The sequence below is a fragment of the Dermacentor albipictus genome, chromosome 2 (genome assembly GCF_038994185.2).
Source record: "Dermacentor albipictus isolate Rhodes 1998 colony chromosome 2, USDA_Dalb.pri_finalv2, whole genome shotgun sequence".
NCBI classification, from domain to species: Eukaryota; Metazoa; Arthropoda; class Arachnida; order Ixodida; family Ixodidae; genus Dermacentor; species Dermacentor albipictus.
The window spans coordinates 190,596,892-190,612,849 of NC_091822.1; the positions used below are offsets into that span (position 1 = coordinate 190,596,892).

At 48.3% G+C, this 15,958-nt stretch overlaps 2 protein-coding genes across 2 annotated transcripts in view; one reads left to right on the forward strand and one right to left on the reverse strand.

Annotated features, from left to right (window-relative positions):
- The window catches only part of LOC135919482 (acetylcholine receptor subunit alpha-like 1), an 18,080-nt gene continuing 2,122 nt past the window's right edge, over window positions 1-15,958 (reverse strand). The window contains exons 3-8 of the mRNA XM_065453336.1: window positions 15,194-15,303; window positions 12,503-12,683; window positions 10,437-10,721; window positions 8,409-8,684; window positions 4,617-4,838; window positions 1-1,271 (exon numbers count right to left, since the gene is read on the reverse strand). Of these exons, the coding sequence (XP_065309408.1) occupies window positions 1,074-1,271; window positions 4,617-4,838; window positions 8,409-8,684; window positions 10,437-10,721; window positions 12,503-12,683; window positions 15,194-15,303 (1,272 nt within the window). The 3' untranslated portion in view covers window positions 1-1,073. The remainder of the gene's footprint in view (window positions 1,272-4,616; window positions 4,839-8,408; window positions 8,685-10,436; window positions 10,722-12,502; window positions 12,684-15,193; window positions 15,304-15,958) is intronic.
- The window catches only part of LOC135919474 (acetylcholine receptor subunit alpha-like 1), a 25,594-nt gene continuing 15,239 nt past the window's right edge, over window positions 5,604-15,958 (forward strand). Inside the window, exon 1 of the mRNA XM_065453320.2 lies at window positions 5,604-5,663. The gene's annotated coding sequence lies outside the window, so the exon portion shown is untranslated. The remainder of the gene's footprint in view (window positions 5,664-15,958) is intronic.

A 15,958-nucleotide genomic window follows, 5' to 3' on the forward strand; every position in this document is an offset into this window, starting at 1 on the left:
TTCTAGTTTCGGAGACGGATCTAGTTCGTTTATCCATCGGCAGGGCAATTTTACTTCGTTAAAACGACGTTTTAAATACACGGATCTGTATGGAAGTTTGAAGGGGAAGTGCATTTTCTTCGTTGTGTCGACTATTTCGTTAAACCCGTATCGTTATAACGAGGTTCGAATGTATAGCCAAATTAAAAATACATAACATGTTGCATAATTATGCCAGCCACCATAGCCCCGGTTCCAATATATTGCTGAACGAACAGGAAAGGTATGGGACTGTTGGTTACACATTTTTAGGCATGAGCTGTAAAACGTGCTTGTTCGGTAGAGTTAAAAGCCTGCTTACTGTGTAATGAGAAAATCGAAGAAATGCAAGAAGAAACAGCAGGAACACGGTTCATTTTCTCGCTGGTGTTGTTTTACACAAATGTGAGCACTAAAAGTGGTAGAGCATAGCTGTCCATATGTAGGAGACCTACAGACGCACAGGTCAAGAGATCGGAATGTACAAGTCTGGAACATTCGCAGTTGTCTTTCAACAATCGCTGACGCTACGCACGTATCCAGCAACTCATTCTTTTGCGATCTGGTTTCTGGCAACGTTGCCTTGCTGTTCCTTTTTTTTTTCTTATACACGATATTATGCGGGATGTTACTGCAATTCTTTTACAATGCAATGCTATATTTTCTTGACCCAAGATTGGGCACTGGTCTCAATTCTAAGTCATCGTATCACTAGCTCCTTCACGAACAATGTTTGATATGAATGCTGCGAATCCGGCAACCATATTTATGTATAGTACACTGCTCTTAATTTTTGGCAAATGCGCAAGTTTTGATTCTTATGTAGAACTACATTTGAGCAGGTACAGACAGGCGTCGTCACAGTCTCCTTCCGTTTTGGACGATCATGTCAAGTTGGAGAGCGTAGGAACTAAATCGTCAGTCTCGCCACCCTTGAAATTCGCACCGTGGTGCTATTATCTATGGGCTGCCAAGCGACACGCGTGTTCTTCTACAGTGCGCCGTGCTGTCCCACTGCGGGCTTCTCCAACCACTCGTCCCTATGCGTGCTGTCTTCAGACGTCTGTCCAGGGATAGTCCTTTTTCATCCGGCGAGCCACTTGGGAGAACTTGACGTCGATGGGGTCGGTCTGGTCGTAGAGCGACGGGGCCTGGAGGAAAATTCCTGCTGTGCCGACGACGCAGGCGATGGTGAAAAGCCAGAGAAAGAGCCGATCGAGGACCATGGCGACGTACTTCCAGTCCTCGCGGATCTGCACAGAGAGACGCAAGGAAGGGTGTGGCAGACGATTCGCACAGAAACCAACAGACGCCTGCGTGTTAGTTACGCTGCAGCATGGGGCGCTGTAGGCTTAACGGTACGCATAAAATACTGTATGCCGCCAAGAGGCAGTGTCTACAACTGTTTCACAGAAGCATACCTTAAGAGTTCGGTCCCAAAAGTTTGCGCACTGAGTCAGCAAAAAATTGGGAGAGACTGTAGCGTGTTACGACTTTGCACCGCTGCACCACGATTACGGCTTTGTGGTCCCGTAGCGCTCGTCACCCGTTTCGTGACAGAGCGTTGGTAGCGAAGACTCCGAGCCAGGCGTCGATGAGAATAACGAAAGGGTTTTTATACATTATATACAGGTCATTGTACAGGACAAGATCGGATCGGCACTGGGGCCGAGAGCTCACACAAACGCGACTTCCCGCACGGCGACGTCCGGCGAAAACGCGTGACACATCTCACCCCAGTCGGGAGCGACACTGTCTCCCGGTGGGTCGGCGGATCCTGTTTTTCAGGCAGCGCGTCGCTGCTTTTATAATCCCCGAGGAACCATTGTCACTCAAACGGCCCAATACAAAGTCAGCACACGACGGTCGTCCGAGGGGTCCAACCAGCGACCGCGCTGGCCACCCGGTTCAAAGTTCGCGCGCGCGGAGACCTCCATGAAAAAGGAGGTGCGGCGCCGGGCTGTCTGGCACACGCTGACGCGTCTAAACACGTCGCCTGCCGATGCTTTTCCCGCAGGACACCGCTGCCTGACGGCTCAGCACCTTGACTTGTGAAGGGAGAATTAGGGCGCTCGCAGGATAGATTCTGCATCTTGCAGATTCGGAATCCGGGCTTGTGGTAATGGCACAACAAGCGGCACTGCTAGCTCTTTCCGCTAGAAAGGACGTGATCGACCTCTCGTACGAGCCGGACTGCTGCATGACAAGGCATAATTTTATGCCCGCACTATTTCTGCAACCCATTTTCAGTCTGTCGAAATTGAGATCGATGAACAGCCGGAAAACAGGATTAAGAGGAAGCTTTAGGCTCGAGTGCTCCTATCTAAAAACATGCGAAGGTAGAATTCGTTTTTCTCGGCAACCACTGCACCAAATTTAACGAGGTTTCTTGCATTTATAAGAAAAACTTAAAATCTAGTGACTGTTGCTTTACAATATTTTATTTTGATCTTCAATTTTTTATTAAAATTGGCAAAAATCGAAAATTTTCAGGAAACGAAACTATCAAGTTTACAACTCTAACTCAGCAAGGAAAATGATACCACGAGTCTATGTATTTGCATCTGATAGTACATCTAAAGCGGACAAAATTGATATGTTACACATGAATGTAAAAAAATTTCAGTAATATGGAAATACAGCTTTTGCAGAACCCTTGTACACGACGTAACAAATTTACGTAAGATATAAATTGACACATTGAATTTGTCCACTTTGCATGATCTAATGGATGCCGTTTACAGAACCGCGATATCTGCTTTTAATGCAGAACTATTATTTATGAACTTCGTGCGTCTATTCTTTTTCTAATTTTTGAAACGCCTTTTCACAAAATTCAGGCACAGTATCGAAATTCAGCTTCCAACAGTCACTTGAGCTTAACGTTTTTCTCTCAATTGCATCAAATTTAATTAAAATCGGCCCAAGGGTTATCTCAGAAAAGCGTTCTTGCGTTTTACATGTATTTGAATAGGCCGCGTCGAAGTTGGGCCCGAGTTAAAGCTTCCTCTTAATATGAAATGTCTTGCGAAATTAACCAAGAATGGTGCAGAAATTCATAAAATGTTGCACAAGGCCTATGGAAAGGATGCCTTAAAGAAAACAAGTCTATTCAAATCGGACCATCGTTTTCGTGAAGTCCGTGAAGACACGAAGGCGGATGTCAAGGTCAGGACGTCCCTCCACCTTCCAACTCAAGCGGAAATGAAACGTTGGCCTTGTGCGTTCTGTTGCGCTCAATGACCGCCGAATGACTGATAGGATATCAGAAGCACTTGGTTTGGGAAATTCGTTCGTTTACCGGATTTCGTCTAAAAATTTGGAAAGGAAAAAGGTTTGCGCCAGGACGGTGCCGAAAACTGCCGATTCCTGAGCAAAAGTTGCAACGAAAAGAATGATGTATTGATTGGAAAACTTCAGACAACAGCGATGAATTCTTGCAAAGAGTCATCACTGGCGACGAAACTTGGATTTACGATTACGACATCGGGATGAAGTCGCAGAGGTAGGAGTGGAAAAATAAAGATGAGCCAACACCAATAAAAGCGCGGGAAAACAAAGCAAAAATCAAGGTCATGTTGATCATTATTTTTCACTGCCATGGCATGGCCTGAAGGTCACACTGTCAATTCAGCTTTCTATGTGACGATCGTGAAGCGTCTGAAAGATCGTGTGCGCTGCGTGCGACCAAATTTGTCGAAAGAGGTGCGCTGTATTCTGCAGGTCGATAATGCCCGTGCGCACGATGCATTGACAATGCGTTAGTTTTTGGCACGCAATTCCACTCATGTGCTCGAGCACTCTCCCTCTTGGCGGGATTTAGAACCTGAAACTTACCGACCGTCCCAACCTCCGGTTTAAAACATAAACTGGTGCTCAGGTGACGGCTTTTAGGGCGTGTGACAACAATTCCAAGAGGGCTTCCAAGGGATCTTCTAGCAATCGAAGAACAGGGGGAACCAGTGTAACGGGTCTAACGGTGAGTATTTAGAAGGCGTCCACATTGGGTGTATCTGAAAGTTTGCGAAATAGATATTTTTTAAACGTATTGCACGAACTTATGGGGCAGACCTTGTACGTTTTCAGTTACTGTCCCAATTCCGCAAGCTGAAGTCGCGCAAGAACGCTGCGTTGCGTGAGGAAGAGATATAGAACTGCATCGGGATGCGATTTGACGTGCGCTTGGTGCAAAATTGTAGCCCCCCGGGCGCCAGCAGAACAGTTGGTAAGTTGGCCGTATGCGAACGTTTACCTTGGACGTAAACTGCACCATGTGCCTGTGGAGACGTTGCTGCGGAAATAATACACTGACAGCCGAGCTTTCGTAACGCGGTGCCTTGATGCCACTTTCCTCGGCACTGGCGTCGAGGCAGCCGCGCTATTTGAGAAGCGCGTGTTAGCTTCAGTGGCGTAAGCTGCACACGTTGAAGCAAGCTTTCGATAGTTTGACGTCGAAGATTACCGTTAAAGATGGAGGATATGCAGCTAGAGGTAAACAGATCTAAGTGTGTATCTGACATCTACTCCTCCTGCCTCATCGCTCAACATGAACCCTGTCACAACGTTTACGAACACTTGGGTTGCATAAAGACACGCACGCTCTCGAAGTCGTCGTTGTTGTCAATGTGCTGCGCGATGAACATGGCGTTGTGGATAGCTCGCTCGATGTCCCCAGGCGGCTGGTCTCCAACCACGGGGTCTGCTTGGCGCAGCCCTTGTGGCCGCGCCAGCAGCAATGGCTCGGGTAGAATCATAGAATCATCCACGTGCGCGTTGCCTTGGTGTGCTGATTTGGCCGACGACGAGGAACCTTCGTCCACCTGCGAACCAACGGCAGAGGCCCCTTGAAGCCACAATCACATATAGTGTAATGTTCCTGCTCACTTTACTGTCGCCCCTGTTTCAGGGTGTGGGTGGGTGGGGGGGGGGGGGGGGAGGACCCAGCTTAGAAGCTGCTCCCTATCAGATGCAGAAAGCGACAACTCCTGTTGATAGGCGATACAGAAGGCGTCGCACATGGTGCCAATACAATTAAGCATGAACGTGTTATTATATCTCCATACTTGTTCTTTGTCAATGACTTGAATAAAGAACGCTGAACACACACATATAGTTCGTGACAATTAAGCGAATTCAGAATCGAGCATGCAGAAGGGCAGAGAGGAAGAATTGCGCCTAAGAGATAGTGACATCGTAGAGAGCATGTACGAGTATGTGCGCTAAATGTGCAAAGGAAAACGTGTATACAAGATTGAACAGACAGAAAAAGTTGGAAGGCGTTTCAACGTCCTGTTGAAGTCGATGGAAGACGTCTTCCTGGGTGACTTGGGGGTGAGAATGGTGTATGAACCGTATGATTTATTGTGAGTGCCTCGCTGGGGCCACAAAGCTTGATCGACGTCAACTAGGGGTTGAATCGCCTTCAACATTTTCGTCATCACTTATCATCCTCAGCGCAATCGCAATCGTCGTCATCATCATCATCATAGTAATGACATACCCAGTAACCCCAGTGGCCCGTACTCAATGGTCCATACCCAAAGACTCCAGTGGCTTATATTCAGACTGCACTTTATTCAGGATCGGCCCACGAAAGAGGCTAGAAGCAAGTTGTAAACAGATATGCCCGATACGGAAGAGAGGTGGTAAGTTGCCAAGGAAGTTATTGTATTGAAAATCATCAGCAGCACGAAGCCGAACATTTCACGTCAGCTGCAGCCGCGAATGGTAGCGTTATCAAGACAAGACTCCAGGGAATCAGCTTTGTGGGACGGAATTGATAAAACTTTTCTTTCGCAAGAAATTAGCATAGACTGAATAGCTTCCTTCGATATTACGGTTTCGTCGTAGCATATTGTCACTACATGTACCGTTCTTTCGCGCGAATGGCTTTGGAGAATTCTATTCTATATTATGAACGTTATATGCAGTGGAATGTCGTTAACTCTTTCCGTACCGCGCCCATTAGACATCGTTAGCCCGCTAACGATGGTTCGATACGCCGTTTTCAAGACTTTCCGCGCCGCTCACGAACACACTGGGCTATCGGACGTGAAGGATAGGACAACTATATTTTTGTTTTCTAAGCACTTTGCTTTTTCCCGCCAGGCGGTGATTTTTGAACGTGCTCCGAAGTTTTAGCAATCCTCAAAGTAGAAAGCAAAAATGGCCGCCCGCAATCTATGGTTCGAAACTCCGCTTTCGAGGCCTTCCGCGCCGCTCGCGGAAACACTGCGCCATTGGACATGAAGGATGAAAACTATATTTTTGTTTTCTAAGCAGTTCACTTTTTCCCCTCCAGGCGTTACTTTTTGAACGCACTACGAAGTTTCGCAATCGTCAGAGTAGAAAGCAAAAATGGCCGCCTCCTGGACCGGCGCGCGCGCTTCGAAAGATCGTAGATCTCGTGGTTCCGCTGCGTCTGCGACCGATTTTATCGATGAACAGAGGAACAGCGAGTCTCGGGATGCTGCCTTTTCGTCAGACTTGGACTCTGAGAGCGACGACGACGCAAGCCTGCCCGGAACATCGGCGGCCGCAGCCCGGCACGCAAAACTGTAGTGCGTGCATTAAAATTTTACGGCGAAGCTGTATACCTCTACCGTCCAAGGAAATTTTCGTGTCGTTAGCAAAAAACTCGCCATACGTGGGCCGATCCCGAATATCGTGCAATACCGGCCCGACCCGCGGCGGAGGTTAAGCAGGCGTTAAGCACTCCCCATACGTGGGCCGATCCCGAAGTTACTGCAATGCCAGGCCGACCCGCGGTGGAGGTGAAGCAAGCGTTACGCACTCCCCATACGTGGGCCGATCCCGAAGATACTGCAATGCCGGGCCGACCCGCGGTGGAGGTGAAGCAAGCGTTAAGCACTCCCCATACGTGGGCCGATCCCGAAGATACTGCAATGCCGGGCCGACCCGCGGCGGAGGTGAAGCAAGCGTTAAGCACTCCCCATACGTGGGCCGATCCCGAAGATACTGCAATGCCGGGCCGACCCGCGATGGAGGTGCAGTTCTCTATGAAGTGGCCCACACACATAGCTTCGCTGGTCATCCTTCTTCATGGAGTGGAAGGGCAGGGAGCTCTTTTGTAGTGGAATGTCGGTTAAATGAAAATTTTTGATTTTTTTCGGAAATAGTGCGTCTTACACGGCAACACATTTTGGGATTTTTGTTACATTTTTTTCTTAGTAGATACAAGCGGGTTTTTACGAACTTTCTTTAATTTTATCCCAAAATCTTGCTTCTGGCAATTTATATCTTTTTTATGACATATATCTCGTTAATAAAGCTTTTATGCATGAAAAGGACATTCATTCTTTCGTTTGTGTATTACGTAAAATATTAAGTGCAGTTGTTTCTTCAGAAAAAAAAAATCCGGCGTAGCTTACAAAAAACACCTAGTTTACCGAGAGTAGGAGCGAAAGAAGGTTTATTTACCTATTTACACTGGCTCCAGATATGGAAGCCCACTGCCTGCAGAAGCGCTTTAAATGCCTGAGCTCGCATGTCTGAGCCCACACACGTCAGGACACACTCAATGCACCAAAGATGTCCAATTTTAAAGCAGGAGTCTTCCCTAGGTGGTTAGACTAGAATCTGATGACTGTCTCGGCCAATCACAATCGCCGAACCGTTCGCCAAATCCCGCCCATGACGTCGCACCGTTCCGCCGAACTCCGCCTCCAATGTTGCGCGATCGCACCGCATACGACGCAATCACGTGACAATTTGGGAAACTGAAGTCGACACAGTTCCCGCGGAAGTCCTCGACATTGCCCTCTTAAATCAATTTATGGGATTTCCGTGACGGTCAGCTCGCAGCGACCCGGGAAGGCTGCTCTTCACAGTTGTTACCGCGTCTACATAATCCGGGTTACTGTCACCTTGAAGGGATCTTCGTTGTTGACCCGTCAACAGTCGGCGCTGGGGCTTCGTCGTGTGGCTGCCTCGTCGGAAACACCCAAGGAATGCTCATTGGCGCTTTGAGACGTAACAGTGCACCCTGCGCCACTAGGCGGCGGGCAAAATTTGGGCACACAAACTAAGGCGCGACATGCCATGCGTGCGTGCTGTGTCTAAGCTTGTGTTCGACACGTCGTGTTAAAGGTCTTGCGTCGTAACACACAAGCATACACATTGTCCAATTAAAATAAGAAGTGGGAAGGTATGTCGAGTTGGATGCCCAATGTGTTGGAAGGTGAAAGGGTGCGAAATCGAGTTAGAAGAGGCAAATGGTCCAGTAAATTCACGTGTGCTGGAGAAGGAACAGCATAGCAGGCACTCAAGCCAGAACTCTTGCTCCTGCGACTTTCTGGACAAATTATGCTCGAGGCTCCACCAATCGAAGCCTCCTACTTAAAGAGTCCTTTGTGGCGCGCATCACTCACCTCTATGCGGTACTGCGGTGGCCGCATGAGCAGCAGACGCGGCATGAGGTGCACGAAGAGGCGGCGCACCCAGGGTGCCATGCGGTGCGTCGACGGCGATCGAAAGTGCACGTTGAGCACGGCAATGGTCACCAGCACCGAGACTGTGACCAAAATCATGGTGAACACCAGGTACTTGCCCAGCAGCGGCATGGCCAGCGACGTGGGTGGGATGATCTCGGCCAGCACCAGGAAGAAGAATGTCAGCGACAGCATGATCGATATCGAAAGCGACACCTGCGTTATAGAACCTGCCATTGGGGTGATCGTTCACGGAGCACGGCTTGTCTACTCGGGCCACATACGTTCGGTTACCTTTACCTGTCTTTCCTCTACCCTGGCGACGCGTAGCAGGCTAGAGACGCACTTTTCCGACCGACCTCGCCCCCTTTCTTGTCTTAAAATATCTGTCTGTCTGTCTGTCTGTCTGTCTGTGCACCCGTCCGTCCGTCCGTCCGTCCGTCCGTCCGTCCGTCTGTCTGTCTGTCTGTCTGTCTGTCTGTCTGTCTGTCTGTCTGTCTGTCTGTCTGTCTGTCTGTCTGTCTGTCTGTCTGTCTGTCTGTCTGTCTGTCTGTCTGTCTGTCTGTCTGTCTGTCTGTCTGTCTGTCTGTCTGTCTGTCTGTCTGTCTGTCTGTCTGTCTGTCTGTCTGTCTGTCTGTCTGTCTGTCTGTCTGTCTGTCTGTCTGTCTGTCTGTCTGTCTGTCTGTCTGTCTGTCTGTCTGTCTGTCTGTCTGTCTGTCTGTCTGTCTGTCTGTCTGTCTGTCTGTCTGTCTGTCTGTCTGTCTGTCTGTCTGTCTGTCTGTCTGTCTGTCTGTCTGTCTGTCTGTCTGTCTGTCTGTCTGTCTGTCTGTCTGTCTGTCTGTCTGTCTGTCTGTCTGTCTGTCTGTCTGTCTGTCTGTCTGTCTGTCTGTCTGTCTGTCTGTCTGTCTGTCTGTCTGTCTGTCTGTCTGTCTGTCTGTCTGTCTGTCTGTCTGTCTGTCTGTCTGTCTGTCTGTCTGTCTGTCTGTCTGTCTGTCTGTCTGTCTGTCTGTCTGTCTGTCTGTCTGTCTGTCTGTCTGTCTGTCTGTCTGTCTGTCTGTCTGTCTGTCTGTCTGTCTGTCTGTCTGTCTGTCTGTCTGTCTGTCTGTCTGTCTGTCTGTCTGTCTGTCTGTCTGTCTGTCTGTCTGTCTGTCTGTCTGTCTGTCTGTCTGTCTGTCTGTCTGTCTGTCTGTCTGTCTGTCTGTCTGTCTGTCTGTCTGTCTGTCTGTCTGTCTGTCTGTCTGTCTGTCTGTCTGTCTGTCTGTCTGTCTGTCTGTCTGTCTGTCTGTCTGTCTGTCTGTCTGTCTGTCTGTCTGTCTGTCTGTCTGTCTGTCTGTCTGTCTGTCTGTCTGTCTGTCTGTCTGTCTGTCTGTCTGTCTGTCTGTCTGTCTGTCTGTCTGTCTGTCTGTCTGTCTGTCTGTCTGTCTGTCTGTCTGTCTGTCTGTCTGTCTGTCTGTCTGTCTGTCTGTCTGTCTGTCTGTCTGTCTGTCTGTCTGTCTGTCTGTCTGTCTGTCTGTCTGTCTGTCTGTCTGTCTGATTACTAAAACAGACATCTGAAACAAAGAGAGGAAACTGCGTTTTGCTGAGAGAGCTTCACTATTGCGGGGAGAAACAGATAAAATCTTTCCTTGTCTGTTGCTCCAAAAATGCATGCAAAGGTCGCCTTCATTCGCCAGCTGTGGATGTGAATGAGTCTGCTTCCTACCCCACTGCCGGAACACGGGGTAGCAAGGCGGGCTGTAGCTCATTCTGCGACAGCTGAGACGAAGCTGCTGCATTTGAAAATTCTAGTTGCACGTTGAAGTTATCTCGATATATTTGCGCTGCTACGTCTGTGCTTGGAGGTACGGCGGTGTCATCGCATTCAGCCCCTATCGTATTTCCTAACTTCCAACTTCACTCTCATTAGCCACCGTAGTTAGGCGACTGGTGATTGGCCTTTAATTAAATTTACTGAAACGACTGGCTGACCTTTTCGCCGGAGTCTGAAGGCAGGTAGAAGACGAGGACGGATAGGCAGGAAATGCCGACGCAGGGAATGATGAGGTTGACAGTGTAGAAGAGTGTCTTTCGCCGCAGTGTAATGTTGAAAGTGATGTCCGGGTATGGCTGCTCGCAGCACGAATAGAACTTCTCGCGTCGCATGGCCGGCACGGCCATGATGTCCCACTCGACGCTCAAGTAAAACTCAGTCAGGTCGATGCCCACCGGCACGATGTTTGTGTCCGGAATCTCGCTCACGTGCTTCAGGTCCACCTGCACAAAAGAAAACAAAACAATGAGAACAAGTACGGGAGTCGCTCAATGGTGGAGGCGTGACAGAAGCCAACGATACCAACCACACGGTGCGGGAGCAGTTGTTCCCTGCATATCCCCTCCTCCTTGTCCCTCTTACACACGCTTATATGTAATTATTCTGTATCAGAAATAGAAAACCAATTGTCAAAACAAAGAATCGGGTGAGGGGATACCCTCGTTGTTGACGTATGTAACGAGTTCGTACAGGCGGCGGAAAGGCGGTGATGTCGATGGTGTCTTCTAGCCTCGCATGGGGAAGTAAATTGTCGTTTACGTTTCTTCAACAAATCCTATGGTAGACAGCGTTTGTGACATTCAGTGCCTTCTTGTGTTCGTGTGCTAATTTTCGCGCCGTTTTTCCACCATGAACTGCGCTGTCACGTCGCTGAGGCGCCATGAGCAAAGAGCGCGATACACACGTGCATCTGTGGGCGAGAAGGCAGTTCTCACGGTGCGGGACCGCCACGAGTTAGTGTGGCATGGGGACAAAGGCAGTGCTCGCCGTTCGCGTTAACGGGTCGCGCAGTTATTTAACGAGGGGCTCGATTTAGATTCAGATGAATGCGGTCCCGCTGTGGACTAGGTGGGGAGGCTTTGCATTGTATATTGCACAAGCGCGAAGGTGGCGTCAACGCGCACGGTGCCGTTTTCCGTCTCTTTCACGTGCGTACGGTTTTTCACGTGTGCATAGTTTGTACGTTGACACAGACGGTCTCTTGTTGTTCTACTTGTTAGGAATGCCTGTTCTATTACTGTATTGGTTCTTGCAATACTGAGTTTCCTTCTTGTTTGTTTTTCCTAGAATGAGCTTGGCGTGTGTTGGGATGAGCGGAAAGGGAGACTCGAAGTAAACAAGTGAAGTGCACGATAAAACGAGGCAGTCGGGGAACTTTGCTGGAGCTGGCGGGACGGGTCGGGCGTGTGGCCGGCACTTTTCGGCACCGGATAGCTGCGCGGAAGATTTTGGACATAGGTACGCTTGGACATTCAGGATAATCTTATCGCCAGAGATCAGACAAAGTCAGCTGCCTAATTGTTTGGTCGATCTGATTAAATACCGTTTTCTCAAAGCCCCTGGCCGGCTACCTCGAATCGGTACACTGAAGAGATCAACGCATTCTCTGTGGCTCGATATACGAGATAATCTACTTCCCCATGAGAGGCTAGAAGACACCATCAACATCACTGCCTTTGCGCCCCCTGTACCAACTCGTTATATACGTCAACAACGAAGGTAGCACCCCGCCCGGTTTTCTGTTTGTTTTGATTATTGGTTTTCTATTTCTGATACAGAATACTTCATGAAGTTCCAGTGGCCCAGTCATGGAAGCATCACTATACCTTCTCTTCTGCGATTTAATCATTTAGACTGCGATTGCTCAACACAATATTTCTCTTTCATATCCTCTTCCAGAATTTGCTTTTTAGTTGGGGGTGGATTTGGAGTGAAGAGGTGGTGGCTTCAAACGAGAGCGCCGTAGTCTCGGGACATCGCAGAGTATCAGCTAAATAGCTGAAATGTTTCTCTTCACCGATCATCGCCCTTCATTCATTTAACAACTTATATTTGTGGAAAAGCCAGCGACGTATCGCGCTTGTTGCCAACATTTCCAGTCCACAATGAATAAATGAATGAGTGAATGAATTGATAAATAAATAAATAAATAAATAAATAAATAAATAAATAAATAAATAAATAAATAAATAAATAAATCGAGACGTCTACTAGCTTGAGTCACCTGGAATCCGTCATAGGTCCAGGATCCGAACTTCATGAAGCAGTCCTGCTTGTCGAACGGGAAGTACTGCACGTCGATCTGGCAGAAGCTCTTGTATATGGCCGGCGGGTTCCACACCACCCGACCATCCTCGTGGATTATAGCTTTCGTCATTATGGTCACCTCGTAGTTGCCGTCAGCACTGCGCATTGGCGGGAGGTAAGGCGCGTACCAACAATTCCCTCGACTCTACAACACAGACACTTTGGTGTCGAAACTTATGCGAGCTTGATATATACACTTTTAAGCACGAAATGCTTTTAGCTCCTGTTGTCGGTGGCCTTCGAGTGACCTTGAGCCAAAATCCAGAGCCATTATGCGGACACTCAGACGAGAACATCCGAGCAAGTTGCGAGAACAAAATGAGATAACCCCCCTCCCCCCCTCACCCTTTGTACAGGATCACATTGATATTTGAGTTATTCCCAAACAAGTTGCAAAATATTGCTTCCGAGTTCTTCCTAACGTTTGTGCACAATATCACTCAAGCTTTACCTTCTAGTACGCTGAAGTTTTATTTCTCATCTCCAATAGAGGGCGGTGGGGGGGGGGGGGGAGGGGGGGTACGTTCAAAAGATAGATTCAGGGCACCATATATTTCAACATTGGGAAATAGAATTTGCTGCAAATCTACTGCGCTTGCCGAGCTGCGGCGTGGCGTGGCGCCGGTACCGTCTGATGCGCTGCTTTGCCTTCACGGAGGAAGGAAAAGGGAAAGAGCATGGATGAAGGAGATAATAGGAGGGTGCGTACCGCAACGCCATTGAAGCCAAAGCTTTCGGCTCAGCATGTGGTTGGTTTTAGTGTTCCCGCGCTGCAGGCAGAGCCACGGCAGGGCAGCTGAACGAGCGCGTATATTCGAATAAAAACTACTGGCATAGGTACTAGGAACCAAACGTCTGATCAAATCTCGATTCTTGCTCCGTGATCTTGGGACATCACACAGTAGCAGGTGAATAGCTTAAATGTTTCTCTTCACCAATCACGCCAATGCTCCCGCCATTCTTTTTCCTTCCTGCATGGAAAATAGCATTAAGTCACGCACCCAGCCTTGGCAAGCGAACGCTCCGTGGAGCCAGCCCTTTGCTCGGTGGCAATCCAACACGTGACCTGTTGCGTCGAGATCGCGGAGCAAGAATCGAGATTTGCTGAGGCGCTTGGTCGCGCCTCCTTCGGACGCTTTTCTTCTTCGAGCTGGGTAATGCCCTCGGTCTCCCTGGCGTCTTTCGCTGCCTGTCGTGCCGCCTTGAGCCGGTTTTATTCTTCTAGCTGGGTAGCGTCCATATGGACCTGTGCACATCATGGTGTGGTGCGGTGTGGTGTGCCGTTGCGAACATGCACTACATCCATTTTAAAATCGTGGCTATAGTATCATCTCCAACCAATCTGCTTGGCCGGTTGCCATTTCATGCTTACGCACACACTCGGTTACCGGAGCACCAGTTATTTAATTGCGCAGCCTTTTATTCCGTAATTTTATCACATAATATAATAATCGTCACAAATGTCGTGTGAGATAATGGTGACAAGAAGCAAACACCATACCATTGCTTTAACGTAAGGTTTTTCACGTGGAATTGCCACAACTCTGTTAATTTTCATATACGCATCTCTTCCTCATACCATCATCATCATTAATCAGCCCTTTCCCTCGCCGTCCCTTTTCCCCAGTGTAGAGTAGCAGGCCAGAGCGAGTTGTAAGCTCAGGTGGAGCTCTCTGCCTTTCTATAAATATATCTCTCGCTCTCACGTGGAATAAATTCTTCAATAAGGAGTCTTTCCTACTCTGTTCCCGTCCCTTTACTGCAAAATAATTTACACCCGCAAAGGTTCTTTGAACTGTGTATACGGCTCATGCCTCTATACCCTCCATAGCCGGTAATTCTCTTGAAGCAGCTGTACGACGAATTGTTGTAGTAACATTACGCCTTAGTTAAATACATGTATTTCTAACCGAGATAACTGTAACAAGAGAGCCTTTTGAAGGAAAAAGAAATGAAATTCTGCGATTTTCACGTGCCAAAACAATGATCCGATGATAAGGCATGCTGTAGTGGGGCACTCCTGATTAATTCTGATAACCACGGGTTCTTTAAATTGCATTTAAATTTAAGCACACGGGTGTTTTTGCATTTAGCCCATCTCGAAATATGGCCGCCACGGCCGGGATTTGAAGCCGCGGCCACGAGCTCATCAGCGCCACGCCACAGCCACTATGCAACCATTTCGGGCCTTTTTGGATGGAAGATGGCTTTCTTTCTTGGCAGCTTTTGAGTTTATAATTCTAAACAATCTATTCTTGTGGACATCGCACATCGATGGTGGTTGATGCATGCCTGCTATACAGCATCGTGCTTTGTTAACGAATCGTTGGGCATTTTGATAGGCGCAACCCAGCTACAGAGACTTTGTGACAGCAGCAACAAACCCACAAATGCGGAAGAATAATAAAAAACTTTAATTAAGGTTTAAGTCCTTGGATAACAAAAAAAGTGAAAGGAAGGAAATGCATCCAACTATTGCGCAGTAAATCTACTGTGCGCTGTCCTGTGGTGTTCATGAGAAGAAGTTCACTACTAAATCGCTACGCGTTGAAATTCGACGCATGATCAGGGCCGAGACAAACTCGGCAATTGGCGAAGTTTGACCCACTTGTTGTAGAGGACAATGTCAGGGAGCCAGATTTGTTCCGCAGGTACGTAGAGCTCAGTGACCCCGCCGTACTCCTGCGGGTCCCACTTGAGCTTGTGGTCCGACCACTCCTGCGGAAAACCACGCAATTCTGCGTTCACACTACAGGTGAATAGTGATGCAGTCGTAAGGTTCATCGGTAATATGTATAAAACATGGCAGTCATGACGTGTTTCTGGCTCTACGATTGCTCCCGGCTGCTACAGCCAGTAAAATCATGGCCTTAGCGATCTTTCTGTTACTCAGAGTAAGCAGCCGCTGGGGCGTGCATTTCCACACCGTCAGTTAATGCAAGCTGTAAGCGTCGGTGCAGTTAACACGGACCTGTGTTATGTTGCATTATGCATACAACAGTTACGTACGTGCGGAAGGCTATACACTCGAGACGCTTTTTTTTTTGGTCACTGAGTAACGTAGCTGATTGAGCTAGTTCGTGTTGAAGCATCTTGTTTGAAAGCGCGATACATTCGTGACGGTCTCTAGACGTTAACTTATCTTTGTCCGCCCCACTGTATTTTAATCTATGTTTAGCGAGTTCGCACGTCTGACGAGCCACTTCATTAAGCAAACAGCGTCTGTCCATAAATTTCTGGCGCAAGCTGAGTGTTTTACCTGCATGGTGCGAGACACACCGGTCGCTAATACTTCAACGCGAGAAACGCATAAGAGCCAGATACCTCGGAGGGACTTGTGTTGCCACTCTGTCACTTATTTGTAATTACGGCA